This window comes from Prionailurus bengalensis, chromosome B2, assembly GCF_016509475.1.
Source record: "Prionailurus bengalensis isolate Pbe53 chromosome B2, Fcat_Pben_1.1_paternal_pri, whole genome shotgun sequence".
Lineage (NCBI taxonomy): Eukaryota > Metazoa > Chordata > Mammalia > Carnivora > Felidae > Prionailurus > Prionailurus bengalensis.
The window spans coordinates 34,446,391-34,461,931 of NC_057349.1; the positions used below are offsets into that span (position 1 = coordinate 34,446,391).

General features: G+C 46.6%; 1 protein-coding gene across 2 annotated transcripts in view; it reads left to right on the top strand.

The window, feature by feature from the left end:
- The window catches only part of PNPLA1 (patatin like phospholipase domain containing 1), a 49,269-nt gene extending 36,341 nt beyond the window's left edge, over positions 1 to 12,928 (top strand). The window contains exons 6-10 of one of the 2 annotated variants that reach the window (XM_043592981.1): positions 2,546 to 3,103; positions 5,731 to 5,809; positions 7,165 to 7,290; positions 10,642 to 10,768; positions 11,520 to 12,928. In XM_043592981.1, the coding sequence (XP_043448916.1) occupies positions 2,546 to 3,103; positions 5,731 to 5,809; positions 7,165 to 7,290; positions 10,642 to 10,768; positions 11,520 to 11,570 (941 nt within the window). In that variant the 3' untranslated portion in view covers positions 11,571 to 12,928. The remainder of the gene's footprint in view (positions 1 to 2,545; positions 3,104 to 5,730; positions 5,810 to 7,164; positions 7,291 to 10,641; positions 10,769 to 11,519) is intronic. The other variant, XM_043592982.1, reaches the window with a different exon arrangement.
- Positions 12,929 to 15,541: the final 2,613 nt, after the last annotated feature.

Here is a 15,541-nt window from a genome sequence, read left to right on the forward strand (position 1 = left end):
CTCAGGATAGGGTATGTAGGAAAGATAATGGGAAAATAGAAGGCTTCTTCTATACCTGGAATAGTATATAGTTTTTGCTTTTTCATTTGACAATAATTTAATAATTATTTAAATGTTTAAGAAATTAGGAGCACTTGGGTGGCTCAATCGGTTGAGCGTCTGACTCTTGATTTCGGCTCAGGTCATGGTCCCAGGGAAATGCCCTTTATTAGAAATATGACTTTCAAATATTGTCTCTCAGTCTCTGATTTCTCTTTCCAATTCCTTAACAGTATTCTGAAAAGGAGTTTTTCATTTTGATAGGGCCCTTATTATTAATTTGCTTCCTTTATGAATCATGCTTTTGGTGTCTTACCTAAGAAATCTTTGCCTTACTCAAGATCACAAAAATGTTTTCTGTTTCCTTCTAGAAGTTTTATAGTTTTTTGGCTTTTCATTTGTGTCTATATTCCATCTTGAGTTAATTTTTGGATGTGGTTCAAGGTATAAAACAAAGGTTTTTTTTGTTTTTGTTTTTGTTTTTGTTTGCATATGGACATCCAGTTCCTCCAGTATTATTTACTGAAAAGACTACGCTTTCTCTAATGAAGTGACTTTGCACCTTTGAGTAAAGTCAGTTGTCTATACATGTCATGAGTCTAGTTCTAGACTGTCTGTTTGTACCATTTGATCAATTTCTCTGTCTTTATGTCAATGTCATACTGTCTTGATCACTGCAGCTTTATAATAAATCTTGGTATCAGGTAGTCTTAGTTCTCCAACTTTGTTTTGTTTGTTTTTTTTCTTTGTTTTTTTCAAAGGTGTTTGGTATATTCCAGGTCCTTTCCGATCCCATATGAATTTTAGAACTAGCTTGTGGATTTCTACACAAAATACAGTCGTGCAATACTTGTCTTGTCAAGCCATTCTCTCCTCCTCTGCAATCACCACCTCAAGACTACCCCTCTCCCTGATCCCCAGCAGAGGGATTTGTATCCAAACAACTTCACAGAAAAAAACCAAAGCCAACAGAGGGAAGTTCTCTCAACTTTGCACTACCAAATATACAGACTCACCCTTCTCTGTCTCCCTCTTTCCTCGAAAGTTAAAGGAAGCAACCCTCTTCTTGCCTAAAACCCACACCCTGCCTGTGCTCAGACCCCTTCACCATCTCAGGACTCTTGAGTCATCCATTATTCTATCTCTCTTTTATATATCGAACCCCCACCTCTCGACTGGATTCTTACCAGCAACTTTCTTTGGTCTACAGAAAGTCTACATCTTTCTTGCCTGTTTTAGAAACTTGGCCTGGGTTCCGCCCTTCCCCCTCTCCTCGCTCAGTCCTGACTCCCTCTTGTTCTCACTGTGCTTTTCCTCCCTGGGCAATCCCTCCACAGCCACCAGCACAGCTGCAGTTACCATTCATAGATGAGGCTCCCAAAGGTACACCCTCACCCTCACCCCTTCTCTGAGATCCAAACCCATGTATCCAACTGCCCATTTGTCATCTCTCCTTGGACATCTTTAAGGCCCCCTAAAATCCACATGTCCCCAAACAACCTCATAACCTGTGCCTTCCTCACTGCTCCCCCGACCCATCCCCTCCATGGTCACCCTCTCAGCAACCAGCGTCCATCTGGCTGTGCAAACCAGCTACCTCCTCTCTTCCTTCAATCAGTCCAGTGCCAATTCTTATTTATTTTACCTCCAAAACAGAATCTTCTATTTCTTTCTATCTCCTTCCAGGTGCAAGCCCCAAACACCTCTCCAGAGCAGCCTTACAGGTTTCCCTGGGTCCCCTAGGCCCTTCTCAGTGAGTCTTCATTCAGTAGCCACAGTGATCTCGCCAAAGCCAGAGGTAGTGCAGCATTGCCCCACCTATAAGTCTTTCATGGTCTCCATGGAAACCAAGGGCCCTCAACGTTGTCTACAAGCATGGTCTGGCCCCTGTGGCCTCCTCAGACCTATCTCTCCCCACAGTGCCTCCACCCCGGTTCTAACCACACTAACCTTTCAGGCGCTCCTCATGCCCCCTTGAACTTGTGGCATTTGTGTGTGCTGTTCCCCCTGTTGGAAATGCTCTTCCCCATCCATCCTGACCCCCACCTGGACCTTCACTCGCCCTTCAGATCTCAGCTCAAATATCACTTCCTCAGGAAAGTCCTCCTGATTAAGTCCTCCCTGCTTCCCTGTCTGCTAACATCATGTTTCACTCTTACCTAGAACTTGTCTTGGTTACAGCTTGAGATTATTTGGGGGGTCAATGCCTGCCCCCATGCTAGACTGCACACTCTAAGAAGTCAGGAACCATCACACTGTTTTTGTCCCCTTCATTCCTCAATGCCTGATATAATGCCTGGCACATATATAGATGCTCAATAAATACCCATTGAATAAGTGAATCAATCCACAACCAAATAATATAAATTTGAGTAAGTAAAGAAAGGCCATTGAAAAGCACTAATCCTGCTTATGAAAATAATTTGGGAAATCCCTTTTTGCAAACACCATGCTGATGCCAGGGGTTAGAAATGCCACCTGTGACCCCATGCTGTTGTTTTCCTAGATGATGCTTATCTCAATTCTCCCTCCAAGAGAGTGATGTTCCCCCGCGTAGAAGTGTACTGCAATATAGAACTTGCCCTTGGCAATGAGTGCCCTGAAGGCAGCCAATCAAGCCTCCAGACAGAGGAGGAATCCATACAACTTCACGCACAGTGGGCTCCCAAAGAGGAGGGAAAGGACGGCCATGGTCCACTTGTGTTCTCGCCTGTGGAGAGACCTGAATCCACACATGAGCGTCCTGTAGAATCACCTGTTTCACCAGCTGGCTCTTCATTTGAGCAGTCACCTGCCACTGCGCTGGCCTCATCACCATCACATTCTCCAGATGACCTGATGCCTGCATCACTCCCAGCTGTGCACTTAGCACTCAGCTCAACACCTGTCCAATCACAGCAGCAGGTACAAACGACTGGATCACCACCAAGATCCCCACCCTCCCAGTCATCTGTGTCACCCAGGCCACCGGCTGTAGTGGCATCTCAAACATTGCCCCAATGTTCTCCTTCAGCGTCACCTACACAGCTACACGTGGAAGACCTGGGCCCAGAACAGCCCCAAGGTATGGACACTTCTGGCTTCTCACAGAAGAAGCCAGAAGTATTTCTTATGTCTGGAGCCCCTTGGCAAATGTGCAACAACATGGTAGCTGATAACCATTGCTTTAGAGGGGTGCAGTGGTGACGTGAGCAGTTAGCTTTAGAGGGTTTTCCTGTTTTGAGGATAGGCCACCACAAGGGGACAGTGTTCTTGACATTTGTTCAGGTTTTTAGTCCAGTGATTTTCAAAGGTTGGTCAGAGGCCGTGACAGCAAACTCATCACCTGGGAACTTGTTAGCAATGCAAGTTCTCAGGCCCCACCACAGACCTACTGATTCAGGGAGTGGGACCCAGGTATCTATATTTTTTACAAGTCCTCCAGGGGGTTCTTTTGAGAACCATGTTTGAGAAGAGCTGTACCAGAAGGTTTTTATTGTGATAGCCACTGTGCTGGGGGAGGGCTACTCAAAGAGTGCTTTGTGGACCAATGCTGGTCCCCAAACTATTTGTTACTAATTCACAATGAAATGAGCAGAGGTTGAAAGTAAGCATTTAGGACTATTTTTAGCAATAAATATTGTCAGGACATCCAAGAGCTTGGTCATTTTCCTACTAATTCATTGTATTTCACAAAAGTACGAGTTCCATTATGGATTGCAAAAAAAAAAAAAAGATTTTTAAAAACTGGTTCTTCACAACTAATATCTTCTACAGACAGCTTGCAAAGTACCGCTCTTGAGTCTTCAAAGATGAAGAATTTTCAGTTCCTCACTCAAGAGATCTCCCCTCCAGCAGAGGGGATGACAGAGATACCAGCCTCAAAAATACAGAAAAAATTAGTAACTGCTACATCACTAACAAAAATGGAGCGTGGGAGGTAGTCAAGTGGTCATAGAGATTAAGATCACTTCTGGGGCGCCTGGGTGGCTCAGCAAGTTAAGCATCTGACTTCAGCTCAGGTCATGATCTCGCAGTCAGTGAGTTCCAGCACGGCATCAGGCTCTGTGCTGACAGCTCAGGGCCTGGAGCCTGCTTCAGATTCTGTGTCTCCCTCTCTCTCTGCCCCTCCCAACTCGTGCTCTGTCTCTCTTTCTCTCTTTCAAAAATGAAGAAACATTTAAAAAAAATTTTTAAAAGATCACTTCTGTCTGAGGTCATTGATTAAGGAAATGCTTCTTGGAGGTGACAGGTGAGCTGAAATGAACAAGATTTTGATGATCATGGTTTGTGAGACAGGATGGGGCAGAATAGAATGAGAAATTCAGATTTTGTTTATTCTAGATGTTCAGTTTCAGAGAAGGAAAGTGCAAGGAACATTCAGGATGAAGAAGATACCTGTTTGGCTACTGTGGATGGTCTGTGTGGGGGCAAAGGGAGAGGTCCCCAAATGATGGACTAAAGCCAGCTCATAGGGTCTCCATGGTCCACCCACCAAACTCCCATATTTATTAGGGCAAACATTAGCACAGACTAGCATGACAGTTTCCTTCTTGGCGGATCTGCCCCAAATCAGGGGTACACTTTCTCTGGAATAGATTTGACCCTTTTAATCACAGTAAAATACCAGGACCTTAAAAGTAAGAAAATTGGCCAAAGTGTTTCACATGCTGTCTTACATGCTGTTAAATTAAATGCATTTGTTTTATGTTATTCACACCCGTGTCCAAAGATAGCCATCTTCAGGTAGCCTGGGCAATCCTGGGCCCTGAGTTGGCATTCCTTGCTCATGCTGGGGGTAGACAGAGGGGACAGACAGTCCAGTGCTTCTGAACTATGGGCCATTTTATCCTCAGGAGACATTTGGCAATGTCGGGAGACATCTTTGATTTTCAGCTAGTGGGTGACATCTGGTATGTAGAGACCGAGGATGCTGCTGAACATTCTACAGTGCAGAGCCTCATGATGAAGAAACATCTGGCCCTTACATTCAGTAGTGCTGTATAGTTATGGTCTTCAGCTGGGCCTCAGTAACAACAGCCTAGGCCATCTGTGGGAGATGGGCAGAAGGGAGCCTCTCAGAGGTTAGTGTGATCTGTCATTTAGTGGTGGCCATGTTGCTGTTAGGGGTGAAGGGGTTGCAAAATGTCCCAGGAAAATCCATAAACACAGGAGCTGCAAATAGATTTGGGAAAGCCAGGGATATCCAACGAGACCCCAAATGGAAGAACTTCAAGTGGAGGAACTTAAATATAGTTTACATTATTTTTATTTATACATATTACAAAATTACACAGTCATCTTCATATATTATCTATCCCCATAGTCACAGAAAATAGGAAAAGAGCTTTCTTAAGAACAATGGTCATGAAACTATTAATATTTTCTTTTCCATTAAAAAAGAAAAAAAAGCTTTACACATAGCAGGTGATGGAAGGTTCAGGCCCCTACGGGGGATTTTCCTGAAAACTTGCCCTAACACAGTGGCTTTTTTGTGAGGGGATTGTTGATAACACTACACCAAAGGTCAGTATCCATCCTGTCACAAGATGCCACTGCCCTGGGTCTCTGTCAACATGAGAATTTGAGATTAAGAGAGACGTTTACTGTTTCTGGATACTCTTGCTTACTTCCTATTGTTATTTCAAAAATGACTAAATACTCCTCCCCGTCCACGCCTTACTCACGTCTCCTCGATTTTTGCTTTTGTAGCTCCCCTTGCCTCTTCAAGTCGGAAAGGTGCCATGCCTGTGGTTAACGTGAAGGAAGCCACCAACAAGCCCTATGCAATGTAAGTTTGCCTTTAACTGGGGACACATTCTTTCCTTTGGCCAAGGAACGGGGGGCCTAGCTGAGTGAATTTTTCCTTCTCTTTAGCTGCCCTAGGAACACTGGGATCCTTTTCCAGTTTGTATGATTAGAGTCCACCCCTTTACACTTCTCTCTTCTTCAGTGGGGGCAACGAGTGGGAAATGAGCTATTTGTGCTCAATGTAGCTTCTCCAAAAGCAGCAGGAGAATGTGCAGCCCCTCACTTCTTACTCTCTGGAGCCAGCTCAGTTCAAGAGAGCTAGCAGGCATGTTACATCCTACCCTGAGGTAGCCCCTGCACAGTATGAATTGAGGGACTCTATCAAAGGCCTTCCTTAATCCAAATTATTTTCTATCAGCATGGTAAGAGGGCTAATATTCCTATGTTGTAGATTGTCCCCAGAAAATCTTTTTTTATAATGCACATCAGTTGTCTGGGTTGTGTAACGTGTTCTCCATTATTACCTTTGAGGTCATTCTGAGAGGGCCTGAGGATTGTTTTTTTTTTTTTTTTTCTTTTTTTTAGGGACCGCATTACCCAGTTTCCCTCGTTGGCTGCTTGCCAATTGGGCTGGCCATTGTCAGGCACCAGCAGGAGATCAGAGAGTGGGTCAAAGGGTATCTTTCCCCTCCCCTACCCTAATCCCTCCTCCCCCGGGGCAGCTCTGGCAGAGGCTGGGGTTCTCAAGGCCACAGTTGCAGGTATTGAGAGAGCAGGTCCTTCTGATGTTCCCACTCCATATCATATCAAATATATTAAAATGTACCTGCTTCTCACATTAAGTATAATTTTCATTATGAGACTTTTGGGGGGCACCTGGGTGGCTCAGTCAGTTGAGCATTCGACTTCAGCTCAGGTCATGATCTCATGGTTCATGAGTTCAAGGCTTGCATCGGGCTCTCTGCTGTCAGCACAGGGCCTGCTTTGGATCCTCTGTCCCTCTCTCTCTCTCTCTCTCTGCCACTCCTTGATGTCTCTCTCTCTCTCTCAAAAATAAATAAACATTTTTTTAAAAGACTTTTTGAAAGAGTTTGCATAAATTTTAAAAATTTGTGCTTGGGCATAAACTATGCATTTTTGTTCACATGGTTTAAATTTTATTGCATTGACATATAACTGTATAAGAGTTTGAGTTTCCATTGACTGATTGGCATAATGTTACTTAAATAGTCATTGATTATAAAATAAATGTTTGCCATGGAACTCTGGTGTTCAGCCAGGGTTAAAAACCATAGCATTGGTGTGTCTGTCTACCTTCTGAGCTGGAGCAGGGCCCTGATGGTGGGGAACACAGGACAGGTTATTAACAAACCATTTGCTTCATCTCTCACTCAGGGACAACCCTGCCGAAGACTCAAGTTGGATGAGCAAAATATTCAAGAAGAACAAACAAAAAACAAATGGCACTAGAAAAGGCTTCCCAAGACATCCACGGTCCAAAAAACCAGGCAGCAAAGCGCAGTGAGTGTGGCTAATGTTTCTCAAATTGTCTGGGGAGGAAAAGCTTTGGGAACAGTCTGCAGGAAGATCACAAGGAGTAGAGAGGAGTCAGTAAGAGCGGGAGGGTTAGGAGCTGGGCTTTGGAGTCTGACCCACCCAACAGAAAATCCCTGGTCGGCCGCTATCTCACTCAGTGAGCATGCCTAGGACAAGTGGTCTATCTGAGCCTCTATTTCCCAACCTGTAAAATAGGGTTGATATTGTGAAGCTTTAATGAGGTCAACATGTAGAGTGCTTTGCTGCAGAATGCAAGATGTGTAATTAGCACTCAATAATTTAGTAGATATTAGGGTTATAGGCAGAGGTTAACTAACTACCATCTCAATAGAACTCTACTGAAAAAACAAACTAGACAGTTGTGTGACCCTGTGACCCTCAACACGTAAAGATCCAAATTGTTGCCAAGCTACAGCTAAAAGCCCTAACCATTTTAGGCCTGCTTGGTATATATTTTTTAATTATATTATATTGTCACTGATTCCATTAGTCAACCTTTATTGAGCACCTAATAGATACCAAGCACTCTACTTGTCTCTGGAGATAGCGAATGAATTAAACTCAATCCCCAACTTTTAAGAGTTTACCCCAAAATTGAACTTTGAGCTAAAGACAAGAACGAAGTCTTAATTTTTTACTGAGCCATAACATTTTTTAAAAGAGACATGCATGTATACATATACACTTGCAAATGAAAAATGCTAGCTTTTGTGGGTTTTTTTTTAAAGTTTATTTATTTTGAGACAGGGAGAGCACAAGTGGAGGAGGAGCAGAGAGAGAAGGAGAGAGAATTCCAAGCAGGCTCTGCACTGTCAGTGCACAGCCCAATGCAGGGCTCGATCCCATGGACCATGAGAACATGACCTGAGCTGAGATCAAGAGTCAGATGCTTAACTGACTGAGCCACCCAAGTGCCCCGAAAAATACCAGTTTTAAACACAAATGAAGCCAGGAATCATCTACAACTATTTTACTGGATTATCAAAATATTCTCTGAATGGGACAGACCCACATTGCTATCTAATTCGCTTCAAGCCTCCATTGGTCAGAAAAGTCCCCAAGTCATTTTAAGTGACATCCTTCCATGTTGTTCCTGTCCCAGATGGGATCCCTGGGTAGGCAGAGAGATTATCAGATAGATGAAGGTCAAAAGCTCAGTCCGGCAGCAACAGGCCCACCTTGAGGTCTGGGCAGTAAGGTACTTGGTGGGTGGTGGGAAACAGTATGGTGGGGAGGAGATTCTCAGAGCTGCTGCAGGAAGTGGGGCAGATGCATGTGTCACTTTCTGGATTAAAGGATGGGCGGGGAGGGTGCAGGACCCAGCAGGCCATTGGTGATCCTTAGGGGTCATCGGTTTAGTGTGTCCTGGGATTAGTCTCACTCTGTTCCTTGGTCTTCAGCCTCCAGATTTCTTTGACTTTTGAGGGTCCATATCTCTGTCTCTAGCAGCTCAAGGTCAACTTTGGTCATGAGAGCATAGGCAGGTCTGCTGTGGGGGTAGGGAAGCTTCCTCGGGGCTGGGAGTGCCATCTGGAAGCCAGACCCAGACTTGGGTCCCTTCATTCCAGGGCCAGGCCTCTTCCTATACATTGGAGCAGTGGAAACTGTGTAACTCAGCGAGCTCTACCTTGGCCGATAAACTTCTAGGATTCAAGTGCCTTTATAAAGCAGCAGCCTGTGATAAAAACAAACAAAACAACATTCACAGCTGTGGGAAATACTGTTGTCAGTAGGTCACACATTCCGTCTGCGTTGTTCCTTTATAGAACAGATTATGAAACTGCCTGGAAGCAATTTACCAATTGACGGTCTTAAGCAATTCCATGCAAATCCATACTCTGAGCTTCAAAGACCAGGGTAGGGGGTCAAAAAAAGATGCTCGAAAAGGTTAGGCATAGAGGAGGAGCAACCCAGAAAGAGAGGAAATCTACAATCACAAGTGACATTGTCACATCCATGGCCTAGTCCCGTGCAAACTCCTGACCCCCAACTGATATTCCTCCCAACAAACAGAAGAGAGGCTAGAATAAAAGCTATAGGGTAAGGGGCGCCTGGCTGGCTCAGTCGGTAGAGCATGTGATTCTTGATCTCAGGGTCTTGCGTTCAAGCCCCACGTTGGTCCTAGAGCCTACTTTAAAAAAATAAATAAATAAGTAAGTAAAAGCTACAAGGTAGATGTTATATACGTTAATATCTCTCTCCTTCTCTCTCACTCTCTCTCCCCTGTGTTTTTTATTTTTATTTTTTTTTAATTTTTTTTTTCAACGTTTATTTATTTTTGGGACAGAGAGAGACAGAGCATGAACGGGGGAGGGGCAGAGAGAGAGGGAGACACAGAATCGGAAAGAAGCTCCAGGCTCTGAGCCATCAGCCCAGAGCCTGACGCGGGGCTCGAACTCACAGACCGTGAGATCGTGACCTGGCTGAAGTCGGACGCTTAACCGACTGCGCCACCCAGGCACCCCTCCCCTGTGTTTTTTAAATCAGATGTTCAAGTTCATATTCTGGTGCTCATTGTATTAGTCAGTTATTGCTGCTACGATAATGCTATATAACAAGCAATGCCCCCCTCCCACACACACTCTCAGTGGATTATAAAACAAACGTTTATTCTCCTCTTCCATAGTCCTGTGAGTTGGCTGGGATGCTGCTGCTTAGGTTACAGGGAGTCTGGGGCATGGCTATGTATATGTATCAGCCTAGCTTTCCACTGCTAGCCGCGTCTCTCTTCCAGTAAGAGTTCAGTGGTCGTCTGATTTGGGTTGTGTAACTGGTCTCAAAGTGGCAAGAGGGGTTGAGAAATCCAGGGACTGCCTCCAGGCTACAAGTGGAAAAGGAAGAGGTCCCTCTTGCTCATTGCTGCTCACATCCTCTCAACTGCTACCCATGCTGTCACACTCCTCCAATTTCTACCAGTAGAGAGCCGCTCCTTTGAGTTCCTATGGAATTTCTCCCTATTCAAATGTCAATGTAACGACAATAGCTAAAACTTCCAGCGTAGTTATTATGTTCCAGGCATTGTGGCACCGAGAGGGTAAGCAGCATGTCCAAAGTCACACAGTAGGTAGGCGGCAGAGCCAGGATCCGAGTCATCTGTCACCAGTGTCTTGGGGTTGGTCACTGAGTGGTAGAAGGAGCCCCGGAGTGAATCGGAAGTCACGGGGCCTAGTCCCAGTGCCTCCATTTCCTCGAGAGGGCAAATGATTGGCCAGGGTCACACAGCGCATGGAAGGGGCCTTGAAACTCAGGTCTTTGCAGAGCCCCCTTTCTGTCTCACTTCTCCTCACATGGGCTTTCTTGGCTTCTCACATCCAGGTCTGCTCCCGGCCCACTCGACTTCTCTCTGCTCTCCACGTCCGAGACAGTTTGGGTCACCTACAGGCCTCATCCCAGACCCAGGAATACAGCTACAGGCCGGATCCAGGAATACAGCTGCCCGGAGGTGTGGAACTGCCCAGGGTGACCCTGGAAGCCAGGCACTGCCTGCTCTGTCCTGGGATGCTGTCTGCCCAGTTTCCTTTCTGACCCCACCTGCCTCTTCCTGGCCATAGTCAAGGCCAACACTAGCCCATATATTGCCTTGTGCACTGGGAAAACAGTACCCTTTCCTGGAGAACTTGATTCCCGGCTGCTGGAAGATTGTGATAATATACTGGTTTTGTTAAAACGGTTGACTGCCGCCTGCTAGAAAGCTGCACGAATGACGTACAAAGGTACAGAACTGTACAAATAACATGCAGAAAACTGTAGAAATAAGCCACAGCATGAATATGTCCACGAAATGCTTACCCTTTGTCTTAGCAGTGTCGCCTTGTACAGTGTGCAGCCTGCACGACTGAACTCAGCGCTCTGGAGGCCACTCCACCTCTTTCCCCTTCCTGCAAAACCAAATACTAACCAGACTTTTGTAAATCAAATGATGTCTCAAACACCCCTATCAAGTCCTGCTCTGTCAATGGAATTCTCCATTTGCAAAAGACCCGTGTAATTATAAAGCGGGATCTGATGGCTGATTTCTGGTATAAATTGAGATTTCCGATTTCTATGCATCCAGTTGGCTATCATGGGGCCTGGCTACTTGCTTGGGGCTGCCTGAGGCATTTGAAACTGTGAAGGATGTTCTCAGTGGAAATAAGGGGAGGAACGTCCTAGATGAGGGACTTAGAAATGATGAATCTCTGTCCTTTTTCTAGGAAACTGTGAGCCGAGAGAGAAAACTTGAGCTGGAATGGGAGAGAACCTGATGACCCCACGGTAGAGCCTTCTCCCCAAACCTCTCAGATGCAGTCCCCTCACCCTATGCCTTCTGGGGACCAGGTGTTACCCACTACCAAGCCTGTTGGTGTGGAGAGTCCTGATTCCCCTGGGCGAGCACTTCCTTGTCTAAACATCCTCCCGGCCCCGGCCTGATTTCGCTTCTTTGACACGGGGCCGTGTCAGACCCCGGCCTCCCAGAATCTAGTCTACAGGGCCAAACCCTTGCGGATCGAGCGGTACTGAGCCACGGACGCACCTTCCTCTTTCCCATCAAGAGATCAGGCTCTTTTGCTTTGCTTTGTTTTGTTTTTAATTCTCTCACTCTCCCAAAGGCTTGACTTAGAACCACCGGACTCTGCCTCAGCTGCTCCCTGGAATCACTCGTGGAGCTGATCCGGCACGAGGTCATGATAAGCTCCCCAGGGCTTGTGTGGTGTGGCTGTGTGAGCCAGCCATCCTGGACTTCCCTGAGTCCTGGTGTGGTTGTAGAGGACACAGAGGCCAAACGTCCCTTCCCCTCCCATCCCCCAGCATGAGGGCAACACGAGGGCAGACCCTGTCTGCTGTTCACCCCTCAGTTAAAATGTTCCACAGCAAAGACTTCAGCCTCAATTTTTCCAACCCAGCCAGAAAAAAATTAGCCCCGCTGCTCACTGGAGCGTGGATAGCTTCCAGCCCCAGCCAGGCCCAGTAAGGAAGCCTGAGCTGCCCACGGCCTCGGATGTATTTGCTTTGCAAATCCTGGAATGCAAACCCCAGAGGACTGGGTGGAAGACAGCCCTGAGCTTGGTTGGGGCCTCTGGAGGATGCATGCAAATTTTAGCCACGGAGGGCAGGGGGCTGTGGCAAGAGGGCCTGGAGGAGCCTACATCTAACAGGACCACGTCAGGGAGCAGGAGTCCACACAAGCTCCCTTTAGAACATTCTGCCAGGAAGAATCTAACTGTATCTTTGAGAAGCTGGGAAGAATCAAATCTCCGGTGTTCTTGCACCCTCTTCCTACGCCAGGTCTGTGGCTCAGACCAGTCAAGGGGAGCGCCCTGGGGACCATGTGGGGGCGGAGAGACAAGTCCACGGCGGTCCCCTAGCCTCTCCCCCAGGAGTGGTCTTGTGGTTTGCAGGCGGGCGCGGCCAGAGCCCTTGAGACCTGTGAACCAGGGGGGCGGGGGGGGGGGGTTTCAGGCTCGCACAACTTGGGAATGCTTATGCCCTGCTGTGCAAGGGGGAACTGAACATGACCTTAACTGTTGTTTTACCTGAAAGCCTGTATTCAGAGCCCAGATGCCCTTCTGTTAGAGTCAGGTTACAGTTAGAATCAATAAATTCCTGTGTATATTTCCCTTCATTTTTCGTGTGTCCCTTTTCCCCATTAGGAGGCAATTAAGAGAATTGTTCTTGCGTTGGTTTCAGGGCCGCTGGATAAAATACAGGACATCTTGTTCAATTTGGATTTCAGAGAAACAATGAATAGTTAGCATGAGTATGGCCCCAGTATTGCTATTATTTGTTGTGTATCTGAAATTCAAATTTAACTAGGCCACCCATATTTTTATCTGCTAAATTTGGCAACTCCAATTAGTTCCTTTCTCCTTATCTTTCTTTTTTTTTTTTAAAGCCAATACTAGTGGATTGGTTTTTGATGTGTCAGTCACTGTGGTTCGAAATTGGAGGTCTCACTGGTGTGGAGGTCAAGGGCAGAGCACACTCTGGTTTTCCAAACAAGCACGTCCAAATAACCCCTGAGGCTCTGCCCTCCCTGTAACTCAGCTAACATCCCGAACTCAACCAGGTCTTGGCTGACCCCATTATCTCTGACTCACTGAGCCTCCTGACTTCTCAGGGTCAGAAATTAGGTTAATTAAAAGTCCTGATGTCACTTACCCACCTTTTGAAAGCGATTCGAAGCAGCAGGGTGTCCCATGCACCTCGGTGCTCTTGAAAGCCTCTGTGGTGTGAGTGGAGGGAGCCCCACCCTCACGCAATGGTGTCCCACGCTCCTACATTCCTACTGGCACGAGATTCCCATAGCTAGCGAGGTCCACGAGCATCCCAAGGGCAGGGGTCGTGCCTTCTGCGTTTGTTTTTTCCATAGAGCTAGATCAGACCTGGCACATAGTAAATGCTCAATAAGTATTGGTTGGGAAAAAGAACTAATGGATTAGACAACAAGGAGAGGCCCTAAAACGGGGGTTCTGGGAGCTGGGTCCTGGCCTGGTTCTGTCTGGAGGTGGTTACGTGACCTTGCACGAGGCACCTGCCCCTTCTGAGCTTTTTTCATCTATGAAGTGAGGCGCTGCCCTCTTCTGCCCTCCTCAGAGCATGACAGTGAGGCTTCAAGGGTTGGAAGCGGAAAGTGGTTTGGAAAGAAGACAAGCTATGCACACCAGAGGGTCGCCCTCCCCGGGCAGCCCCTGGAAAGACTCCTGTGTTATCTGAGAGAGGGGAGAGGAGGCCTTCGATGCCTTCCAGCAGAGACCACATTCTCTGGACCAAAAGGCAGACACTGTATTCTGTCCATTTTTACCCTGGTTCTGAATGGCCAAAATTAGAGACTTAGTAAAACAGACGGTATAGAATCGAGACTGGCCCAGATTTTCCTGGACATATAATTAACTGTCATCCTAAGGGTCCCAGAGTTGTAGGATGTCGGGTCCAGAGGGCAAGTATCATGTACCTGACATCCCTCAGCCTGTGGGAGGCTGGACTAAAACCCAGGTCTCCTGATGCCCAGGGCACTTCATTACTGTCTTAGCAAGTTGGCGCTCAAGGACGGGACACCTGGGGAACAACCAGAGATGGCCCCCAGGCGGGGACAAGGGGGCGGACCCTCACAGCCTTGCAGGCGCCAGACTGGCCTAGTTGGGGCGGGTGGGCTCCCATCTTGCCACCACTGCGAATAATCCAGATGAGACCTTTGTGCAAATCAATTTCTTTATTTGCTTAAATAACACAGTACAAAAATGAGACTCAGATGCCAGCATCGGGAACTCATACCAAATAGTCACATAGCTTAAAGAACATCATTCTAAATAAGAAACCATGTACAGAAGGTTCCTGACCCTCATGTCAGACCTGGTTCTGATCCTTCACATTTGGGGGCCGTGTTCTTGAACACTGTCTAAACGAAATCCATAAATAGCTCACCTCTCCCCCACCTCCTCCGAAGCAGCAATAAAAGAAAATGACTTTCCAGAATATGCTTGGTTGAACTTCCTAAAACTTTGCCTCAGGTTTGAGGCCAGTCCCATCTGAGTGCCCAAGGCCTCTCTGCCCTAGGTTTCACCCCTCTCCCCAGCCTTACCCCACAGAGATCAGTGAATGTTCAATATAGCAATAGAGTATCTACCAAGGGTAACAACGGTGAGTCCATATTTTAACACCCTCTCCCCTATGACCGTATGTTCCAGGCAGTGTCCAAGGGCTATGTGCATAGCCCTGTTGGGCACGCGTGCACATAATGGACATGTGGCAAATTGCCCATGTGAGCCAAGCTGTTCAAACTATTCAGCTTTGTAGAAGGCAGAGCCTCCAACAGCCCACACTTCACCTTTGTGCAAAAATAAAAAGGAGCCCTTTCTCAAGACATTTTACTGCCATCAGGCAGAAACCTATTATCATAAATCTACAAATCTACAATGTCTAGGAAGTGAATAGCACTTCCTGGGGTATGGTGTTCTTGAGCAGTGCACGTCCGTGCAACCATCCATGGCAATCCACCTTAAAGTCTTCCCTCATTTCCTGAAAACTACCCAGATCGTAACTATAATAACACCATACATGGACAAGGCACTATGTAATTTTCAGAACTCTTCACATTCATCTTCTCACTGACTCTCGGCAAGGCATGATATGGGAGAGGTGCAAGGCATCAGCTTCATTTCTCTGAACAAAGAATTCTGGGACACAGGCGTGGAAGGATTCTGAGAGGCCAGGGATCCCCAATCCGCAGGTCTTCTCT